The following is a 23,349-nucleotide window of genomic DNA, read 5'->3' as shown; positions in this document are numbered from 1 at the left end:
CACCTCTCGGCACGCCACCACCCCGGAGTGAAGAAGAAACAAGGGCGAGGAGAACGTTTTGCTCTATTGGGTGACAGAGAGGACACGTCGGTTTAGGTCGTCGAAGGGAAGCAGCCGAACAACACTCGACCGGGGCAGAACCGCCTTCGCCCCGAGCCTTCACGAATTAACCAGAAGCGGACGGACGTGTGGCCGAGCCACTCTTTCGCGCTTGAAGAGAGTGGTGGTTGCCGGGGAGGGGGCTTGGGGAGGGGGGCTTGGTCCTCGGTTTACCCCCGCCGTCCTGTCCGGGCCCAGAAAGCGAGGCGTGTCCCGGTGTTTTGGAGGTGTCTCAGTGGGCCGAGGGCCAGGAGTCCAACACGGTTCAAGCTCGGCGGGGGCCGCCGTGCCGATTCCTCCTCCAGCCCCCGCCAATCACCCGTCCCGCCTGGCCGAGCCACTAACCGCTTCACGAGGGCCGACGGGTCAGCCGGGTCGGGGGCCAGCTCCTCCCACCCCCGCCCGGCTGGGTTTGCCGGACCCCCGGCCTGCCGGGAGGTCGGGTGTCCGTCAGACCTGGGGTAGGGATTGTGTCTTAGAAGGGCTTTTGGACTTTGCCTTTCTGGCCTCTTCCCCGCTTCTTAACCCTTGGAGAAAGTTCTGAGCGTAAAATCACGGGGCGAAGGAGACGGTCCCAATCTGGGGGGCCCTGGCGGGCACAGACCCTGGGGCCGGGCTTCCTGGTACACCTGGGATGGCATTCGGAGTGGGGGAGAATGCCCGGCCTGGGGGTGAATCGACTCCCAATTATCCGGGGCCGACGGGTGGATTATCCAGGCCTCGCGCTGGCCCACGCTCGTCGCCCGCTCCCGGGGCAGGAGGAGGCTGCGACGGCTCCGTCCGTTCTCGGGCCGAAACGGCCTTGACGGGGGTCTGAAGAGCGTGCCGGGGTTTGAAATTCCCAGCTAAAACGGGGGCTTCACATCCGCTGCCCCTCATTCCCGGGGCCCCGGCGGATTGATTCCCTCTGCCCCCTTCAGAGGGTCCCAATCGGAAATCTCCAGGTGGTCGGGGAAGGGGGCCCGCGACCCACGTGTTCCCCGCAGCGGATTCCGAGACGGCTGACGCCCCGGGGAGGGGTCCGCCCGTCGAGGAGAGGACGTCGACGGGAACGGGGCGGGCGTCGAGCGGGAATGGGAAGTCGGGGTGGCACCGGCCCCGAGTCCTCGGCCAGTGGGCCTCGGGCCTGCCCCGGTCCCCAATCGCAGCTGTGTGTTCACGATCCACGGAGGTGGGATGGAGGGGAGACGGGGCTGGGGAAGGGGGGGGACGGTCAGCCTTGCCTGGGGACGCCGAGGAGACGGGCCAGTTTCTCGCAGTTTTCGAGTTTCAACGACTCGGCCTTCTGCTTCAGGCGCTCGTCCCGGTACAGTTTGGCCAGGTTGCTCAGGTCGGACTCTGGAAGACGGAACGGACATCCCCGTCTGTGAAATGGGACGCGCGAGCCTCCCGCTTTCTCGGACTAGGAGTTGTGGGGGCGACGGGGTCCAATCCGATCACGCTTGGCGAGAAGCGGCGTGGCCTAATCGATCAATCAATCGTATTTATTGAGCGCTTGCTGTGTGCAGAGCACTTGGGAAGTACAAGTTGGCAACATATAGAGACAATCCCTACCCAACAGTGGGCTCACCGTCTAAAAGTGGGCTCCTTTTTGAAAAACAATATCAGTTTTAAATGATCATCAAATTTGTTGAACGTTTCCTCCATAATCTAGAAAGACACTGAATATTTGTGAAATCACAGTCTCTCCAACTTCCCTGGTAACAGAAATATTGTTTCAGTGCTTAGCAGCTTAGTGGTTAGAGCACGGGCCTGGGACTCGGTTCTAATCCCGGTTCCGCCGCTTCTCTGCGGGGTGATCCTGGGCAAGTCATTTCACTTCTCTGTAAAATGGGGATTAAGATTGTGAACCGTGGAGGGGACAGGGACTGTATCCTACCTGATTAACTTGAATCGACCCCAGCGCTTAGTGCAGTGCCTGGCATGTAGTAAGCACTTAACAAGTACTGTGAAAAAAAAAGTTGGGTCCATCCCCTTCCTTAGTGTGGTGCTTGGCATAGAATAAATACTTAAGAGAGAAGCAGCGTGGCTCAGTGGAAAGAGCCCGGGCTTTGGAGTCAGAGGTCATGGGTTCGAATCCCGGCTCCACCACGTCTGCTGTGTGACCCTGGGCAAGTCAACTTCTCGAGCCTCAGTTCCCTCATCTGTAAAATGGGGATGATGACTGTGAGCCCCACGTGGGACAATCTGATCACCTTGTATCCCCCCGAGCGCTTAGAATGGTGCTTTGCACGTAGTAAGCGCTTAGCAAATGCCATCATCATTATTATTATTATTGCTTAAGCGCTTAACAAATGCCATCATTATTATTATTATTACTTAAGTATAATCCCTGTAGACTGAAAGCTCTTTGGGGCCGAGTTTCCAAGCACTTAGTATGGTGCTCTGCACACAGTAAGTGTTCAGTAAGTACTACTGATTGATTAACTGATTGATCCTTGGTTTCTTCCCCCTCCCTGTAAATTATTTTACTGTCCACAATCCCTGGTAGGCTGTAAACTCTTTAATGACAGGGATTGTGTCTGCTAACTTTTTTGTCCTCTCCCAAGTGGTCTGCCCGCAACAGATTGTAAGATCCCTGAGGGCAGGGATCACGTCTACGGAGCGTGGCTTAGCGGAAAGAGCACGGGCTTGGGAGTCGGGGGGTCGTGGGTTCTAATCCCGGGGGAGTCGCTTCCCCTGCCCACAAGGAGCTTCCGCTCGAGCGGGAAGACGGACAGAGGAAGGCCTCCCCGGTGAGCCGTCGGCGGCGCAACGACGAGGATCAATAAATCCGACCGTGCTAAGGTGACGGGTTGGATCGAAGGGACTCAGGTTTCGGGAGTTGAGCGGGAGAGGATGGTTTGAGGGATTGGGGATGGGGTGGGAACCCGGAAGCAGCCATAGTGGGCCTGGGGAGCGATTTTACTCCCCAAGGAGGGCGAGAGGAGGGGGCAAGCCGGGGTTAAACAGCTTAAGGAAAGTCGCAAGGTTAAACAACAATGAGAAGAAGGAAGAACAGCTGCTAATTTTTTACCTGGAGCGAACTTTGTTCCGAGCGAGGTTTGTGCTGACCCTCCGTAGACCACACAATTTAATATCTCATCGGGGGCAGTGTGACCTAGGGTCTACTCCCAGCTCCGCCCTGGCTTGACGGGTTGGGCCAGTCTCCAGGCCTCAGTTTCTCCTCTGTACAATGGGGAGATCCTGGCCTTCCCTCACAGACTAGCCACAGGGCCCTGAGTGGATCAGGGATGTACCCTTTTTTACCTTCCTCAACGTCGCGCTTGCAGTAGTCACTTACTGGACGTCATTATTATTATTTGCTCCCAGAACAGAGGAGCAGGTTTCAAAGAGTCCGAGGACCTGGGTTCTGATCCGGACTCCGCCACGAGTCTGCCGTGTGACTTTGGGCGAGTCCCTTCACTTCTCTGGGCCACAGTTTCCCTCAACCTAAAACGGGGATTGAGACGGTAAGCCCCATGGGGGAAAGGGATTGTGTCCAGTCCGATTAGCTTGTATCCATGGCAGCGCTTAATACAGAGCCGGGCACGTAGTAAGGCCTTAACAAATACCACAATTCTTATTATTGATGATTATTATACATACATACCCGCTCTTCTACTGCGGTGGCAAAGACTGTCAGCCCTCCCTATTTCCTATTTCCTCGGAGAGGAGCACAACCAATCCCTCCTATTGATGAATTGACTGGATGAACCTCTGTCTACCAACTCCGCTGTATTGGACTCCCCCCAGGCGCTTAGAACAGTGCTCTGCCCACAGCAAGCGCTCAGCTAATCGTATTTATTGAGTGCTTACTGTGGGCAGAGCGCTGTACTAAGCACTTGGGAGAGTACGACAGGACAATTTAGATGCATTCCCTGCCCACAACGAGCCTACAGTCTAGAGGGGGAGAAAGACGTGAAAAGAAATAGCTGTGTGACTTGAGCAAGTAACTTCACTTCTCTGGGCCTCAGTTCCCTCATCTGGAAAATGGGGATTAAGACTGTGAGCCCCGCCATGGGACAACCTTATTACCTTGTAACCTCCCCAGTGATTAGAACAGTGTTTTGCACGTAGTAAACACTTAATAAATGCCCTTATTATTATTAATATAAATGAATAAATGACAGATATGGACGTCAGTGCCGCGGAGTCAGGGCGACGCAGAAGGGAGAGGCCAAAGAGGGCTTAGGGAAGGCCTTCAATAACACTTTGAATGGGGAGGGGAGAGTAATCAATAATAATAGTGATGGTATTTGTTAGCAGGCACTGTACTAAGCGCCGGGGTGGACACAAACAAATAGGCTTGGACGCAGTCCCTGCCCCACGTGGGGCTCACCATCTCAGTCCTCAATTTACAGATGAGGGAGCTGAGGCCCAGAGAAGTCAAGTGGCTTGTCCAAAGTCACACAGCAGACAAGTGGTGGAGACAGGATTAGAACCCACGACGCGCCCACTGCCAGGCCCGGGCTCTGGAGTCGACTGTGCCAATATTACGGATCGGTCACTGCCCGGGAGGGGGTTTAACATGCAGGGGAGACATTATTTTTAAGAAGCGACTGTTGACCGCCCCTCCGCCCACTGCAGACCGTGAGCTCGTCATGGGCGCGGAAGGTGTCATCATCATCAATCGTATTTATTGAGCACTTACTGTGCGCAGAGCACTGTACTAAGCGCTTGGGAAGTCCAAATTGGCAACATCTAGAGACAGTCCCTACCCAACAGTGGGCTCACAGTCTAAAAACCAGGTGTCTGGTTATTGTACTCTCCCACAGCGCTCCGTACCCGGGAAGCGCTCAGTAAATACGACTGAATGAATGAATGATGGGGCAGGGACCGCAGGGATTCTTACTTTGCTGCTTCTCCTTCCAGCAGCTGGTCTGGACGTGATCTATGTAATCCTTTTCGACCGTCTTCTCCAGGTCGTGGAGGGATGCGCCCTCGTAGGTCTTTTCAAAGTGCTTATTGACAAAATAAGGCACCTGCAGGGTCTGTGTCTCCCTGGAAACCGTGTGCCCCAGGGACCTAGTGATGATAATAATAAGAATAATATGAGCGCGCGGAGCAACCGAGGGGGCCCGGGTCTTATTCTTGAAGGAATGTCTAAGCCAGGAGTAGCTGTAACTCTCAATCAGTGTCCTTTACCTTTTGGCTGTTGGAAAAAACATGCGAACTGCAGGATTTCCCAAGTACTAAAATTAGGAATTTTTAAAAAAGACTGTAAGTAAATTTGGGTTCATGTAGGTAATCTTTGAAGTAGAGAATAAAATGTTGGCATCCTCCAGTGCCCTACTCTGCCATCATTTAAGTATCTCTGCAGGTTACGTCCTTACGCATCTCCTCCTCCCCACAGCATGTGTTTGTACATATTTATTACTCTATTTATTTATTTTACTCGTACATATCTATTCTATTTATTTTATTTTGTTAGTATGTTTGGTTTTGTTCTCTGTCTCCCCCTTTTAGACTGTGAGCCCACTGTTGGGTAGGGACTGTCTCTATATGTTGCCGACTTGGACTTCCCAAGCGCTTAGTACAGTGCTCTGCACATAGTAAGCGCTCAATAAATACGATTGATGATGATGATAATAATAATTATTATTATGGTACTTGTTAAGCACTTCTATGTGCCAAGCACTGTTCTAAATATTGGGGTGGATACAAGCTAATCAGTTTGGACACAGTCCCTGTCCCACATGAGGCTCACAATCTTAATCTCCATTTCACCGATGGAGGCCCAGAGGAGACCTCCCCCCCCCATTTTTTTTTAATGGCACTTATTAAGCGCTTACTATGTGCAGAGCACTGTTCTAAGCGCTGGGGAGTTTACAAGGCGATCAGGTTGTCCCACGGTCTTAATCCCCATTTTACAGATGAGGTAACTGAGGCCCAGAGAAGCGAAGTGACTTGCCCAAAGTCACCCAGCTGACACTTGGCGGAGGTAGACTGTGAGCCCACTGTTGGGTAGGGACCGTCTCTATATGTTGCCAAGTTGGACTTCCCAAGCGCTTAGTACAGTGCTCTGCACACAGTAAGCGCTCAATAAATATGACTGAATGAATGAAAGTGACTTGCCCAAGGTCACACAGAAGACAAGCGGCCGAGCCGGGATCAGAACTCAGGTCCTTCCGACTCCCATTCCCGGGCTCTAGCCACTGGGCCTCACCGCTTCCACCTGCAACCGGGACAGACCTCTGTGTCCCCGTGACACTCGCATCCAAGAGAAGCAGCGTGGCTCTGTGGAAATCAACCAGTCAATCAATCAATCGTATTTATTGAGCGCTTACTGTGTGCAGAGCACTGTACTAAGCGCTTGGGAAGTCCAAGTTGGCAACATATAGAGACGGTCTCTACCCAATAGTGGGCTCACAGTCTAGAAGGGGGAGACAGACAACAAAAGAAAACATATTAACAAAATAAAATAAATAGAATAGATATGTACAAGTAATATAAATGAATAAATAGAGTAATAAATCCGTACAAACATATATACATATATACAGGTGCTGTGGGGAAGGGAAGGAGGTAAGGCGGGGGGGGTGGGGGAGAGGGAGAGGAAGGAGGGCCCACAGTCTTCATCCCCATTTTACAGATGAGGTAACTGAGGCCCAGAGAAGTGACTTGCCCAAGGTGACACGGCAGACAAGTGGATGATCCGGGATTAGAACCCCCGTCCTCTGATTCACAGGCCCGGTCTTGGGCTGCTAGGCCATACTGCTTCTCAATCAATCAATCAATCAATCAATTGTATTTATTGAGCGCTTACTGTGTGCAGAGCACTGTACTAAGCGCTTGGGAAGTCCAAGTTGGCAACACATAGAGACAGTCCCTACCCAACAGCGGGCTCATGCTAGTAGACATAATCCCTGCCCTCAAGGAGCTTCCAGTCTCCTGTGTGCACGGCACTGTGCTGAGCATTTGGGAATCGATCCATCAGTGGTATTTACTGAGTGCTTACTATTTGCAGGGTACTAACCGCGTGGGAGGGTACAACACAAACAGAATTAGCGGACACATCCCCTACCCATAAAGAGCGCATGGTCTTAGAACAGTGCTCGGCGCTTAGAACAGTGCTTTGCCCGTAGTAAGCACTTAAATACCATTATTATTATTATTATTATTATTATAGTCTAGAGGGAGAAGATGGAATCGGTTTAGTAAGGAGGGTTCCTGCCCTCAAGCAGCTCACAGTCAAGCGGGGTAGATCAACCGACCCCGGAACAGGTGACAGTAGTAAGCGCTTAACAAATACCATCATTATTATTATTATTATAGTCTAGAGGGAGAAGATGGAATCGGTTTAGTAAGGAGGGTTCCTGCCCTCAAGCAGCTCACAGTCAAGCGGGGTAGATCAACCGACCCCGGAACAGGTGACAGTAGTAAGCGCTTAACAAATACCATCATCACTATTATTATTATAGTCTAGAGGGAGAAGATGGCCATAGGTTTAGTAAGGAGGGTTCCTGCCCTCAAGCAGCTCACAGTCAAGCGGGGTAGATCAACCGACCCCGGAACAGGTGACAGTAGTAAGCGCTTAACAAATACCGTCATTATTATTATTATTATAGTCTAGAGGGAGAAGATGGAATCGGTTTAGTAAGGAGGGTTCCTGCCCTCAAGCAGCTCACAGTCAAGCGGGGTAGATCAACCGACCCCGGAACAGGTGACAGTAGTAAGCGCTTAACAAATACCATCATTATTATTATTATTATAGTCTAGAGGGAGAAGATGGAATCGGTTTAGTAAGGAGGGTTCCTGCCCTCAAGCAGCTCACAGTCAAGCGGGGTAGATCAACCGACCCCGGAACAGGTGACAGTAGTAAGCGCTTAACAAATACCGTCATTATTATTATTATTATAGTCTAGAGGGAGAAGATGGAATCGGTTTAGTAAGGAGGGTTCCTGCCCTCAAGCAGCTCACAGTCAAGCAGGGTAGATCAACCGACCCTGGAACAGGTGACAGTGGGCAATTCCTGCTTTTTCCCAGATTCTCCAGAGGATGTCACCGGAAACCGGGATGAGCTTCTGGAAGGAAGAACCAGATTGCGGATCCTTTCCTTCACCTGCACAGCCTCAAAAGTCACCTGGGTCCCCGCCAGATCTCCGAACCCGCGTACCCCACTTTAAGGTGATCTTCCCCCCGCCGTCCGTGGACCCCGAAACAGGGGGCCGGTGATTCCACCCTCCCGCCGCCCCCCGAGCGATGGGAATTTGGACTTACGCCTTGTAAAAGAGGCTGTACGGGGGGGTGGTGGCTGCCAGCTGGGTAACCACCGATATCGCGACGATCACGAGAACCGGCAGCAGTTGGATGAACACGGAGTAGGGGTTCTGCGAGAGAGAGAGAGAGAGAGAGACAGCGGGTGGGCCCAGGGCCCTTGGGAAATAATAATAATAATGGTATTTGTTAAGCGCTTACTATGTGCAAAGCACTGTTCTAAGTGCTGGGGAGGTTACAAGGTGATCAGGTTGTCTCACGGGAGGCTCACAGTCTTAATCCCCCTTTTACAGATGAGATAACTGAGGCCCAGAGAAGTTGTGACTTGCCCAAAGTCACGGTGGAGCCGGGATTTGAACTCATGACCTCTGACTCCGAAGCCCGTGCGCTTTCCACTGAGCCCCGCTGCTCAGAAGGGAAAGCCCCTTCTGAGGGAGGGATTTGCTAAGGTTAATAATAATGGTGTTTGTTGAGCGCTTACTAGGTGCCCAGTACCGTTCTAAGCGCCGGAGTTGATATGAGGGCGTCGGGTTGTCCCGCGTGGGGCTCACGGTCTTAATCCCCATTTTACGGATGAGGTCAGTGAGGCTTAGAGAAGTGAAGTGGCTCGCTCAAGGTGATACAGTAGACGAGCAGCGGAGCCGGGACTAGAACCCACATCCTCTGACTCCCAAGCTCACGCTCTTTCCACTATGCCATGCTGCTTCTTTAACATTGACTACTCAGTATTAAAAGGGGCAAAACAATGAGTAAAGTAGGGAAAATATAATGATCGTGTTATTTGGAGCTTACTATTTACAGATGAGGTCACTGAGGCACAGAGAAGTGAAGTGGCTTGCCCAAGGTGACACAGTAGACGAGCGGCGGAGGCGGAATTAGAACCCACATCCTCTGACTCCCGAGCTCGCGCTCTTTCCGCTGTGCCACGCTGCTTCTCTAACATTGACTACTAATTATTAAAAGGGGCAAAACAATGAGCAAAGTAGGGAAAATATAACGATTGTGTTATTTGGTGCTTATTATTTACAGATGAGGTCACTGAGGCTCAGAGAAGTGAAGTGGCTTGCTCAAGATGACACAGTAGACGAGCGGCAGACGGGATTAGAACCCACATCCTCTGACTCCCTAGCACGCGCTCTTTCCACTATGCCACGCTGCTTCTCTAACATTGACTACTAATTATTAAAAGAGGCAAAACAATGAGTAAAGTAGGGAAAATATAACAATCGTGTTATTTGGTGCTTATTATTTACAGATGAGGTCACTGAGGCTCAGAGAAGTGAAGTGTCTTGCTCAAGGTGACACAGTAGACGATTGGTGGAGTCGGGATTAGAACCCACATCCTCTGACTCCCAAGCTCACGCTCTTTCCACTGTGCCACGCTGCTTCTAGACTGTGAGCCCACTGTTGGGTAGGGACTGTCTCTATATGTTGCCAACTTGTACTTCCCAAGCGCCTAGTACAGTACTCTGCACACAGTAAGAGCTCAATAAATATGATTGATTGATTGATTGATTCTCTAACATTGACTACTAAGTATTAAAAGGGGCAAGACAATGAGTAAGGTAGGGAAAATATCAATCAATCGTATTTATTGAGCACTTACTGTGTGCAGAGCACTGTGCTAAGCGCTTGGGAAGTACAAGTTGGCAACATATAGAGACAGTCCCTACCCACAGTCTAGAATGATCGTGTTATCTGGTGCTTACTACGTGTCCGGCACTCTACTAAGCGCTGGGGTAGATACAAGGTCACGGGTCTCAGAGTTTCGGTAGGAAGGAGAACCGGAACTGAATCCCCATTTTGCAGATGAGGGAACTGAGGCGCAGAGACGTTAAGTGGCTTGCCCAAGGTCACACAGCAGGGAGCTGGGTTGAGAAAGCAGGGCCTCTGACTCCCGGGCCTGTGTTTTTCCCTCTAGAATCACTGTGGAGCAAGAGGATGTCTAGAACCTGGGCTGCCGGGGGGGTCCAGACTGTGAGCCCACCACTGTTGGGCAGGGACTGTCTCTATATGTTGCCAATTTGTACATCCCAAGCGCTTAGTCCAGTGCTCTGCACACAGTAAGCGCTCAATAAATACGATTGATGATGATGATGATAGCTGGATTCCATCGAGAACCACAGGGCGAGAGAGTCCGAGGGTCTAGATCGCGTCCGGAACCACGGGCTAGATGCAGATCTAGAATTGGGCTGGGACGCCGTCCCCGTCTAAGCGCTCAGTACAGTGCTCTGCACCCAGTAAGCGCTCGCTAAATACGACCGACTGAAGAGTACAGTGCTCTGCACACAGTAAGCGCTCAATAAATACTATCGATGATGATGAATGAATCTAGAACGCATCCAGAGCCGCGGGAACCGGGCCGCCGGTCCCAGAAACAGGCTGGGACGGTGGGAAAGCAGGCGAGCGTTGCCGACTTGGACCGCGGGCGTCCGTTGGCGGGGGATTTTTCCGGCATCGTCCCCACTCTCCCGGTCACCTGAGGCTTCTCTTCCTCCTCTTCCTCCTGGGTGGGCACCCTCTCATTGCGGTGCCTCCGGCGGGAATGGTGGGCGTCATTGGTGCCGTTGGAAAACATGTGGATATTTCCTGGAGACGGGGGGAGAAATGCAGATCGTTGAGCTCGTTCATTCATTCGATCGTATTTATTGAGCACTTACAGTGTGCGGAGCACTGTACTAAGCGCTTGGGAAGTCCAAGTTGGCAACATATAGAGACGGTCCCTACCCAACAGTGGGCTCCCAGTCTAGAAGTCCGGCCCGCGGTCCCCGTAGGGGACAGGTCTGGGGGGATGATATAAAAGAAGCACTTAAGCGCTTAATAAATGCCATCATCATCATTATTATTATTCTACCCCTCGCCCCGGGCGTGACCTTCGACGAGTGGTATTTGTTAGAGCTCACTATATGCCAGGCACTGTATGAAGCGCTGGGGTAAGTACAAGATGATTGGGTTGGGCCCAGTTCCTGTCCCACGTCGGGCTCACGGTCTTTATCCCCCTTTGACCGTGACTGCACACAGTAAGCGCTCAATAAATACGATTGAATGAATGCCAGCCTGTGTCCAACCTGATCTGCTTGCATCCACCATAGTGCTTGGCTCATAGTAAGCTCTTAATATTTATTACTCTATTTATTTTATTTGTACATATTTATTCTATTTATTTTATTTTGTTAATATGTTTTGTTCTCTCCCCCTTCTAGACTGTGAGCCCGCTGTTGGGGAGGGACCGTCTCTAGATGTTGCCAACTTGGACTTCCCAAGCGCTTAGTCCAGTGCTCTGCACACGGTAAGCGCTCAATCATCATCATCATCATCAGTCGTATTTATTGAGCGCTTACTATGTGCAGAGCACTGGACTAAGCGCTTGGGAAGTACAAATTGGCAACATATAGAGACAGTCCCTACCCAACATCATCATCATCATTATCAGTCGTATTTATTGAGCGCTTACTATGTGCAGAGCACTGTACTAAGCGCTTGGGAAGTACAAATTGGCAACATCTAGAGACGGTCCCTACCCAACAGTGGGCTCACAGTCTAAAAGGGGGAGACAGAGAACAAAACCAAACATACTAACAAAATAAAATAAATAGAATAGATATGTACAAGTAAAATAAATAAATAAATAAATAAATAAATAGAGTAATAAATATGTACAAACATATATACATATATATATATGCTCAATAAATACGATTGAATGAATGAATGAATGAATATATACGATTGAATGAATTTGACAGATGAGGGAACTGAGGCACGGAGAAGTGAAGCGACTTGCCCGAGGTCACACAGCAGTGGCAGAGCCGGGATGGGCACCCAGGGCTTTCTGATTCCCAGGCCCGGGCTCTATCCACTAGGCCGCTTCTCTCCTCTGTGCCTCAGTTCCCTCCCCTGTAAAATGGGGATTCAACGGCCATTCTCCCTTCCTCTGTGCCTCAGTTCCCTCCCCTGTAAAATGGGGATTCAACAGCCATTCTCCCTTCCTACTGAGAACCCCGTGTGTGACAGGGATTGGGTCTTGATTACCTGTATCTACCGTAGTGACAGCACCTGTATATATGTTTGTACGTATTTATTACTCTATTTATTTTACTTGTACCTGTTTCTTCTATTTATTTTATTTTGTTAATATGTTTTGTTGTCTGTCTCCCCCTTCTAGACTGTGAGCCCGCCGTTGGGGCAGGGACCGTCTCTAGATGTTGCCGACTTGGACTTCCCAAGCGCTTAGTCCAGTGCCCTGCCCACAGTAAGCGCTCAATAAATACGATGGAATGAATGAATGAAAGTGGTGCCTGGCGTATAATCATCATCATCAATCGTATTTATCGAGCGCTTACTATGTGCAGAGCACTGGACTAAGCGCTTGGGAAGTACAAATTGGCAACCTCTAGAGACAGTCCCTACCCAGCAGTGGGCTCACAGTCTAAAAGCGGGAGACAGAGAACAAAACCAAACATACTAACAAAAGAAAATAAATAGAATAGATATGTACAAGTAAAATAAATAAATAAATAGAGTAATAAATCTGTACAAACATATATACATATATATATATAATAAGCACTTAACGAATCCCACAATTATGAGGAAAGCAAGGCCCCAACCGAACCCCACAAGCTCATTTCCCCCCAGTCGGTGGCCCAAATTCGGACACCACAGTGAGGATCAGCGGGGGTCCGGCCAGGACCATTCATTCATTCAGTCGGTCAGTCGTATTTATTGAGCGCTTACTGCGCACAGAGCACTGTACTAAGCGCTTGGACCACTGACCTGTGGGAAAGCTCCCTTCGAAGAACACGTTGAAGAGGTCTTCGGGCGTGATGTCCGCCTCGAACTCCTCGTAGCAGCGCGCGGGTCTCTTCTGGGGGGTGACCACGGGCTCTCGCTCGCTCCCGAGCCCATCGTACCGGAGTCTCCTGTCGGGATTGCTCAGCACCGCGAAGGCGTGGCCGATGGCTACGGCAGCAAAAAGCCCGTCACCCGGGCCGCCGGAGACGGACGGGACCCCGACGGATCCGTTCTGGAAGGACAACTTTCCACCCCCCCCGGACGGTGACCAGACGTGGGAATGATTGGGAGAGCATAAGACAATTAACGGCATGATCTCCGCTCTCGAGGAGGTCAGGAGGGAGAGAGCACGTGGAATGAAGGAGACTTACTGAGCGCTTAACAAGCAGACACTTAACAAATAATAGTAAGCGCTTAACAGTAAGCGCTCAATAAATACGATTGATGAGAGTTCACTGAGAGTTCTGCTGAGAGCTCACCTCCTCCAGGAGGCCTTCCCAGACGGAGCCCCTTCCTTCCTCTCCCCCTCATCCCCGTCTCCATCCCCCCATCTTACGTCCCTCCCTTCCCCACAGCACCTATATATATGTATATATGTTTGTACATTTTTTTACTCTATTTATTCATTTAATTTATTTGTACATATCTATTCTATTTATTTTATTTTGTTAGTATGTTTGGTTTTGTTCTCTGTCTCCCCCTTTTAGACTGTGAGCCCACTGTTGGGTAGGGACTGTCTCTCTATGTTGCCAATTTGTACTTCCCAAGCGCTTAGTCCAGTGCTCTGCACATAGTAAGCGCTCAATAAATACAATTGATGATGATGATGATGATGATCCCTTCCCCACAGCACCTGTATATATGTATATATGGTTGTACATATTTATTACTCTATTTATTTATTTATTTTAGACTGGGAGCCCACTGTTGGGTAGGGAGTGTCTCTATATGTTGCCAATTTGTACTTCCCAAGCGCTTAGTCCAGTGCTCTGCACATAGTAAGCGCTCAATAAATACGATTGATGATGATGATGATGATGATGATCCCTTCCCCACAGCACCTGTATATATGTATATATGGTTGTACATATTTATTACTCTATTTATTTATTTATTTTACTTGTACATATCTATCCTATTTATTTTATTTTGTTAGTATGTTTGGTTTTGTTCTCTGTCTCCCCCTTTTAGACTGTGAGCCCACTGTTGGGTAGGGACTGTCTCTAGATGTTGCCAATCTGTACTTCCCAAGCGCTTAGTCCAGTGCCCTGCACATAGTAAGCGCTCAATAAATACGATTGATGATGATGATGATGATGATATGAGAAGCAGCGTGGCTCCGTGGAAAGAGCCCGGGCTTTGGAGTCACAGCTCATGGGTTCAAATCCCGGCTCCGCCAACTGTCAGCTGGGTGACTTTGGGCGAGTCACTTCGCTTCCCTGCGCCTCAGTGACCTCATCTGTCAAATGGGGATTAAGACCGTGAGCCCCCCGTGGGACAACCTGATCACCCCGTAACCTCCCCAGCGCTTAGAACAGTGCTCTGCACGTAGTGAGCGCTCGATAAATACGATTGATGAGATACCAGAAAAGGAAAGCCAAGAAAGGAAGGAGACTCGGGCCGGGGGCGTCGAACCTTTGAAAGCTTCCGTGGCTCCGGGAGCCTGGTTCTTGTCGGGGTGGAATTTCAGGGCTAACCGCCGGTAGGCTTTCTTCAGGTCCTCGTCACTGGCGTCTCTTTCAGTGCCCAGGATCTCGTAGTAGTTTCTGCACTGCTCAATCCTGAAAAGACGAGGCGAGGACCTCAAACCACCATGCCAACTGTGGAGGGTCCCGGGCCCTGGGGATCCCAGCCGCGGGCTCTCTCGAATCTCACCGCAGCCGGATGCCGCGTCACTAATAATAATAACTGCGGTATTTTTAAAAGGTTTACTCTGTGCCGGGCACTGTACTAAGCTCCGGGGTGGATATGAGATATGAATATTGAATCTCCATTTTACAGCTAAGGAAAGTGAGGCCCGGAGAGTGAGGTGAGGTGAGTGAGATTCTACATGTTGCCAATTTGTAATAATAATAATAATAATAATGATGGCATTTATTAAGCGCTTACTATGTGCAAAGCACTGTTCTAAGCACCGGGAGGATACAAGGTGATGAGGTTGTCCCACGTGGGGCTCACAGTCTTCATCCCCATTTGACAGATGAGGGAACTGAGGCCCAGAGAAGTTAAGTGACTTGCCCAAAGTCACCCAGCTGACAAGTGGTGGAGCCGGGATTTGAACCCATGACCTCTGACTCCAAAGCCTGGGCTCTTTCCCACTGAGCCACGCTGCTTCTCTAAGCTGCTTCTCTTGTACTTCCCAAGCGCTTAGTACAGTGCTCTGCACACAGTAAGCGCTCAATAAATACGATTGATGATGATGATGATATGAGAAGCAGCGTGGCTCAGTGGAAAGAGCCCGGGCTTTGGAGTCAGAGGTCATGGGTTCAAATCCTGGCTCCGCCAACTGTCAGCTGTGTGACTTTGGACAAGTCACTTCACTGCTCTGCGCCTCAGTGACCTCATCTGTCAAATGGGGATTAAGACTGTGAGCCCCCCGTGGGACAACCTGATCACTTTGTAACCTCCCCAGCGCTTAGAACAGTGCTTTGCACATAGTAAGTGCTTAATAAATGCTATCGTTATTATCATTATTATTATCATTTGGAGTCAGAGGTCATGGGTTCAAATTCCGGCTGTGTGACTTTGGGCAAGTCACTTAACTTCTTTGTGCCTCAGTTCCCTCATCTGTAAAATGGGGATGAAGACTGTGAGCCCCATGTGGGACAACTTGATCACCTTGTAACCTCCCCAGCGCTTAGAACAGTGCTTTGCACATAGTAAGCGCTTAACAAATGCCATTCTTCTTCTTCTTCTTCTTTACTCCGACCACCACGATCGCGGGCCGGCTTGGGGAAGATTTAATGTGTGGCTCCGTTTTTGTTCGAACGCTGTCGGGGCTCGGGAGATGGGACTGGCCCTTCAAGCCACAATCAATCAATCAATCAATCAATCAATCAATCAATCGCCGCAGGAAGGCAGCGTGGCCTAGCGGAAAGATCCCAGGCCCGGGGGTGCGAGGAGGACCTCGGCTCTCATCCCGGCTCCACCCCTTTGCCTGCTGGCTGCCCTTGGGCAAGTCACCTCACTCTCTGTGCCTCACTTTCCTTAGCTGTAAAATGGAGATTCAATATCAGTCTTTTAGACTGTGAGCCCACTCTTTTAGACTGTGAGCCCACTGTTGGGTAGGGACTGTCTCTATATGTTGCCAGCTTGTACTTCCCAAGCGCTTAGTACAGTGCTCTGCACACAGTAAGCGCTCAATAAATACGATTGATTGATTGAGGAAGGAGGAAGGAGGGGGCTCAATCTAGGAAGGCCTCCTGGTACTTCCCAAGCGCTTAGTCCAGTGCTCTGCACACAGTAAGCGCTCAATAAATACGGCTGAATGAATGAAGAGGATGGAGGGGGCTCAATCTGGGAAGGCCTCCTGGTACTTCCCAAGCGCTTAGTCCAGTGCTCTGCACACAGTAAGCGCTCACGTCTCTCTATGTTGCCGACTTGTACTTCCCAAGCGCTCAGTCCAGTGCTCTGCACACAGTAAGCGCTCAATAAATACGATTGAATGAATGAATGAATAAATACGACTGGATGAATGAATGAATGAAGAGGAAGGAGGGGCCTCAATCTGGGAAGGCCTCCTGGTACTTCCCAAGCGCAATCTGTCGAATCCTGGGGCCACCTGCCGTCACCTCCAACTTGGGTTTGACCCCAGAACCGGATCGCGCTTCTGGTTCCGGACCGGGAACACCGGGATCCCCTTTTATTGGGCTTGGACTTACAGCCAAAGATTCCGGGGGGATGTCTCCGGACGGTGGGGAAAGGTGCGTGCGGATGGAGGCTTAAGTCCCCGAGAGGCGTCTCTGGGGGCCAGGGGAGGCGTTTAATCTCTGAGGGGCATCTCTGAAGTTGGAGGAGGTATGTGTAGACGGGGTTGGGGGGGGAGCGGGTTCAAATTAGCATCACTTTTTGGACACCTGTACACGGCAGTCACCTATAAAAAGATTAAAAGGAAAGAAAAAAAGCAGGGAAAACAGCCTAGAGTTGGCCTGTTCAGGGATGGGGTGAAGAAGCAGCGTGGCTCAGTGGAAAGAGCCCGGGCTTTGGAGTCAGAGGTCATGGGTTCGAATCCTGGCTCTGCCACATGTCTGCTGTGTGACCTTGGGCAAGTCACTTCTCTGACCCTCAGTTACCTCAGCTGTAAAATGGGGATTAAGACTGTGAACCCCACATGGGACAGCCTGATCACTTTGTATCCCCCCCAGCGCTTAGAACAGTGCTTTGCCCATAGTAAGCGCTTAACAAATGCCAACATTATTATTACCCCTTTTAGACTGTGAGCCCACTGTTGGGTAGGGACTGTCTCTATATGTTGCCAACTTGGACTTCCCAAGCGCTTAGTCCAGTGCTCTGCACACAGTAAGTGCTCAATAAATACGATTGATGATGATGAAGAGAGAAGGGCAGGGCAACCAGGGCAAGGCAAGATTCTTTTAGACTGTGAGCCCACTGTTGGGTAGGGACTGTCTCTATATGTTGCCAACTTGTACTTCCCAAGTGATTGATCGTATTCCCAATATGATTGATTGGTTGATTGATTCCAGTCTCCCCCTCCGGTCTCCCAGAGATCCTTCCGTGCCGGTCCACAATCAATCAATCATATTTATTGAGCGCTTACTGTGTGCAAGAGCACTGCACTAAGCGCTTGGGAAGTACAAGCTGGTTCACAACCAACTTGTAAGTTGGAAGTCCTCAACCACCGGGCTCCCGATTTACCTTCGCACCCCGCGAAGCTGCTCCTCCGTGTAGGTCCTGCTCCCGTCCCCGGACTGTGCTGGACTCCTCCGCTCGCTCTCCAGGGCTCTTTCCTTCCTGGCCTTCACGCACTCCCAGCAAGCGCAGCAGTCGGCCCGCTCCCCGGGGTCGCCCGCCGGATACCGACTCCTCCGAAGTGCCTCCAGGTACGCTGTGGGATTGGGGGGGACACCGCTCGGTGAGACCCCCGGCTTCCGGGGCCGCGACCTCCCTGTCCTTATTATCAGTCTTGACGGGCCTTCTGAGGAAGGTGGGAGGAACTGGAATCATTTAGGCAGAGAGGAGGAGGCTAAATGTGGGGCGACCCAACGGCCTTCCAAGGATTGAGGAGCAGCATGGCTCAGTGGAAAGAGCCCGGGCTTTGGAGTCAGAGGTCATGGGTTCAAATCCCGGCTCCGCCAACTGTCAGCTGGGCGACTCTGGGCAAGTCACTTCACTCCTCTGGGCCTCAGTTCCCTCATTTGGAAATGGGGATGAAGACTGTGAGCCCCCCGTGGGACAACCTGATCACCTTGTAACCTCCCCAGCGCTTAGAACAGCACATAGTAAGCCCTTAATAAATGCCATTATTATTATTATTCAATCAATCAATGAATCGATCAGTCGTCTTTATTGAGCAGGGGGCTTTTCCCCAACTGATTCTCTTATACCGACCGCAGCCGATTGGTGTCCTAGCCTGGGATTGTCTTCCCTTATCACAGAGAAGCAGCGTGGCTCGGTGGAAGGAGCCCGGGCTTTGGAGTCAGTGGTCGTGGGTTCAAATCCCGGCTCCGCCAATTGTCAGCTGGGTGACTTGGGGCAAGTCAGTTCACTTCTCTGGACCTCAGTTACCTCATCTGGAAAATGGGGATGAAGACTGCGAGCCCCCCGTGGGACAACCTGATCACCTTGTAACCTGCCCAGTGCTTAGAACAGTGCTTTGCACATAGTAAGTGCTTAATAAATGCCATTATTATTATTATTCATTCAATCGATCAATCATACTTATTGAGCTGGGGACTTTTTCCCAACTGATTCTCTTATACCGACCGCAGCCGATTGGTGTCCTAGGCTGGGATTGTCTTCCCTTATCACAGGGAAGCAGCGTGGCTCAGTGGAAAGAGCCCGGGCTTTGAAGTCAGAGGTCGTGGGTTCAAATCCCGGCTCTGCCAACTATCAGCTGGGTGACTTTGGGCAAGTCACTTCACTCCTCTGGGCCTCAGTTCCCTCATTTGGAAAATGGGGATGAAGACTGTGAGGCCCCCATGGGACAAGCTGATCACCTTGTAACCTCCCCAGCGCTTAGCAGTGCTTTGCACATAGTAAGCCCTTAATAAATGCTATTATTATTATTATTATTCAATCAATCAATGAATCGATCAATCATATTTATTGAGCAGGGGCCTTTTTCCCAACTGATTCTCTTATACCGACCGCAGCCGATTGGTGTCATAGCCTGGGATTGTCTTCCCTCATCATATCCGTTTGGCCGGAGTCGGTTAATACTTTTGTGGCTGCTGAGATCCAAGAGCTTTTGTGGACTGGGGGTAGGGGGCTGCTCCAAATCAGACCTCATCCCTGCTGGCTCCTCTTCCACTCTCTGGACTCTCCCCAAATTGAGGAGCACCCCTTCCCAAGTCTGTCCCTGTAAACCTGGCCTGCCGCCTCCCCTCTTCTCCCTCAGGATTTCTGTCCGGCTTCCCCCTAGAGCTGGTCCCTTCTCCTTCATTTCCTCTCGGGTGACTCCTCCAAGACCCCCCAACTCTGCGCAAGCCACAGGTTTGGTCCCCCAGGACTCTGAATTACCCTGAAGTCTGTCTCTAGTGGATCCTCTCCTGGTCTCCCCACTTGGGTACCACTTTTCCCTCTGGATCTTTCCCCTGCCAGGCACCATCCTAGGGCTCCCCTCTCTGGTTTCTGGTCAAGGCCCTACTGAGAGCTCACCTCCTCCAGGAGGCCTTCCCAGACTGAGCCCCTTCCTTCCTCTCCCCCTCATCCCTCTCTCCATCCCCCCATTTTACCTCCTTCCCTTCCCCACAGCACCTGGATATATGTATATATGTTTGTACATATTTATTACTCTATTTTACTTGTACATATCTATTCTATTTATTTTATTTTGTTAGTATGTTTGGTTTTGTTCTCTGTCTCCCCCTTTTAGACTGTGAGCCCACTGTTGGGTAGGGACTGTCTCTATATGTTGCTAACTTGTACTTCCCAAGCGCTTAGTACAGTGCTCTGCACACAGTAAGCGCTCAATAAATACGATTGATGATGATGATGATGATGGTCTCCCCTCGGGATGCTCTCCCAGTTGTCCCCCTTCAGCTCCTCTCCCCCCGCCCCCCATCTCTGACCATCTCTGACACTCTTCCTAGCACCCCATCCTGGACCCTCATCCCTGTCTCCTCATGTGTCTCAAGGTCTCCCCTCTCTGGGTCCCCTAGTTCTCCGCATTTGAGCCTTCTCAGGTCTGGACCCTTCTGACCCTCTCCATATTATAATGATGGTATTTGTTAAGCGCTTACTATGTGCAAAGCACTGTTCTAAGTGCTGGATATTACCTCATCCCCGTTCCCTCATGCACAGATCTCCCCATCTGAGGCTCCCCTGATCTGAACCTCCCCATTCCCCCATCCCCGCCCCCTCCTGCATTCCTCTTCTGTGCCCCACAAACTCCCTATTTGAGGCTCCCCAGATCTGACCCCCCATCCCCTCCATATTCCCCCATCCCTGCCCCCTCCTGCATTCCCTATCTGGGCCCCACAGATCTCCCCATCTGAGGCTCCCCAGATCAGAACCACTGACCCCTCCCCATTCCCCCATCCCTGCCCCCTCCTGCATCCTTAACAAATACCATCATCATCATCATTCCTCTTCTGTGCCCCACAAATCTCCCCATTTGAGGCTCCCCAGATCTGACCCCCGTCCCCTCCATATTCCCCCATCCCTGCCCCCTCCTGCATTCCCTATGTGGGCCCCCCAGATCAGAACCACTGACCCCTCCCCATTCCCCCATCCCTGCCCCCTCCTGCATCCCTCTTCTGTGCCCCACAAACCTCCCCATTTGAGGCTCCCCAGATCTGACTCCCGTCCCCTCCATATTCCCCCATCCCTGCCCCCTCCTGCATTCCCTATGTGGGCCCCCCAGATCAGAACCACCGACCCCTCCTCATTCCCCCATCCCTGCCCCCTCCTGCATTCCTCTTCTGTGCCCCACAAATCTCCCCATTTGAGGCTTCCCAGATCTGACCCCCGTCCCCTCCATATTCCCCCATCCCTGCCCCCTCCTGCATTCCCTATGTGGACCCCCCAGATCTCCCCATCTGAGGCTCCCCAGATCAGAACCACCGCCCCCTCCCCATTCCCCCATCCCTGCCCCCTCCTGCATTCCTCTTCTGTGCCCCACAAATCTCCCCATTTGAGGCTCCCCAGATCTGACCCCCGTCCCCTCCATATTCCCCCATCCCTGCCCCCTCCTGCATTCCCTATGCGGGCCCCACAGCTCTCCCCATCTGAGACTCCCCAGATCTGACCCCCGTCCCCTCCATATTCCCCCATCCCTGCCCCCTCCTGCATTCCCTATGTGGGCCCCACAAATCTCCCCAGATCAGAACCACCACCCCCTCCCCATTCCCCCATCCCTGCCCCTCCCGCATTCCTCTTCTGTGCCCCACAAATCTCCCCATCAGAGGCTCCCCAGATCTGAATCTCCCCCACCCCCGACCCCTCCATATTCCCCCATCCCTTCCCCTTCCTGCATTCCCTATCTGGGCCCCACACATCTCCCCAAATCTGAACCCCCCCTACCCAAGACCCTCTCCATCCTACACCATCCCTGTTCCCTCCTGCATTCCTTTTCTGGACCCCACAGATCTGATCCCCCCACCTTCGTCCCCTCCATATTACCCCATCCCCCTGACGTTTTCTACGCTCCCCCCCATCCTCCCTCCCAAATTCCTCTCCTGCTCCCCCCCAGGTCCCCCCACCCCCTTCCCGCGGATTTGGGGGAGGGGGTCTCCACCTTCCAGCCCCCCTCCCACCCCCAGACCCCCCAAGATGCTACCTTCAGTCCAACGCTGTCCGTTCCCCAACGTGGCCGCCATGTCCTTGGCTGGGCCGACAGGGGTGGGGGGTGGTGGGGGGGTGCGAGTGGGGAGGGGGCGAGGGAAGGGGGGGCGCGGAGCATGCTGGGAAGTGTAGTCCGGCCCGGCTTGGGGTCCCCTGGGATGCTGCAGGACTGGACTACGTTACCCGGCGAGCTTTGCACCGAGGTGACAGTGGGCCCAAGAGGCCTGGTGTGATGGAGACTTCTAGACTGTGAGCCCACTGTTGGGTAGGGACCGTATCTATATGTTACCAACTTGGACTTCCCAAGCGCTTAGTACAGTGCTCTGCACACAGTAAGCGCTCAATAAATACGACTGAATGAATGAATGAATGAATGAATGAATGAATGGACTGCTTTAACCGGCGAGCTTTGCGCCCAGGTGACAGTGGGCCCAAGAGGCCTGGTGTGATGGAGACTTCTAGACTGGGAGCCCACTGTTGGGTAGGGACCATCTCTAGATGTTGCCAACTTGGACTTCCCGAGCGCTTAGTCCAGTGCTCTGCACACAGTAAGCGCTCAATCAATCAATCAATCATATTTATTACTATGGCGGCACTCTGAGGAGAGGATCCTTCTCAATAAATACGATTGAATGAATGGAGAGGAGAAAAGGCCAAGCGCGGGGGCGGGGGGTGGGGAGAAGAATAATAATGATGGCATTTATTAAGCGCTTACTATGTGCAAAGCACTGTTCTAAGCGCTGGGGAGGTTACAATCAGAATAATAATAGTATTTATTAAGCGCTTACTATGTGCAAAGCACTGTTCTAAGCGCTGGGGAGGTTACAATCATCATAATAATAGTATTTATTAAGCACTTACTATGTGCAAAGCACTGTTCTAAGCGCTGAGGAGGTTACAATAATAATAATAATAATAGTATTTATTAAGTGCTTACTATGTGCAAAACAGTGTTCTAAGCGCTGAGGAGGTTACAATCATAAGAATAATAGTATTTATTAAGCGCTTACTATGTGCAAAGCACTGTTCTAAGTGCTGGAGAGGTTACAAGATGATCAGGTTGTCCCACAGGGGGCTCCCAGTCTTAAGCACTTACTATGTGCAAAGCACTGTTCTAAGCGCTGGGGAGGTTACAAGGCAATCAGGAAGTCCCACGGGGGCTCCCAGTCTTAATCCCCATTTTACAGAAGAGGTCACTGAGGCTCAGAGAAGCTAAGTGACTTGCCCAAAGTCACACACAGCAGACGTGTGGCGGAGCCGGGATTCGAACCCACGACCCCCGACTCCAGAGCC

General features: G+C 51.3%; 1 protein-coding gene across 1 annotated transcript; it reads right to left on the bottom strand.

Moving 5' to 3' along the window:
• Nucleotides 1-1,286: 1,286 nt before the first annotated feature.
• DNAJC18 (DnaJ heat shock protein family (Hsp40) member C18) lies at nucleotides 1,287-22,100 on the bottom strand. Its single transcript, XM_038770964.1, has 8 exons — nucleotides 22,052-22,100; nucleotides 17,968-18,157; nucleotides 14,728-14,873; nucleotides 13,075-13,260; nucleotides 10,778-10,887; nucleotides 8,302-8,411; nucleotides 4,934-5,106; nucleotides 1,287-1,437 (listed from the first exon to the last, which is right to left on the bottom strand). Exons 1-8 carry the CDS (start codon nucleotides 22,089-22,091, stop codon nucleotides 1,313-1,315), a joined length of 1,080 nt encoding a protein of 359 aa, XP_038626892.1. The 5' UTR covers nucleotides 22,092-22,100; the 3' UTR covers nucleotides 1,287-1,312.
• Between the last annotated feature and the right edge of the window lie 1,249 nt (nucleotides 22,101-23,349).

Source organism: Tachyglossus aculeatus, chromosome X2, assembly GCF_015852505.1.
Source record: "Tachyglossus aculeatus isolate mTacAcu1 chromosome X2, mTacAcu1.pri, whole genome shotgun sequence".
NCBI classification, from domain to species: domain Eukaryota; kingdom Metazoa; phylum Chordata; class Mammalia; order Monotremata; family Tachyglossidae; genus Tachyglossus; species Tachyglossus aculeatus.
This window is presented reverse-complemented; position numbering and strand designations above follow the sequence as displayed.

Excerpts from the sequence above, each read along its gene's own strand:
- DNAJC18 (XM_038770964.1), bottom strand. The coding sequence starts at position 22,091 with ATGGCGGCCACGTTGGGGAACGGACAGCGTTGGACTGAAG. Across the intron at positions 14,874-17,967 it reads CAGCTTCGCGGGGTGCGAAG|GATTGAGCAGTGCAGAAACT; the intron begins GTAAATCGGGAG and ends TCGTCTTTTCAG. Across the intron at positions 1,438-4,933 it reads CTGGAAGGAGAAGCAGCAAA|AGTCCGACCTGAGCAACCTG; the intron begins GTAAGAATCCCT and ends TCCGTCTTCCAG.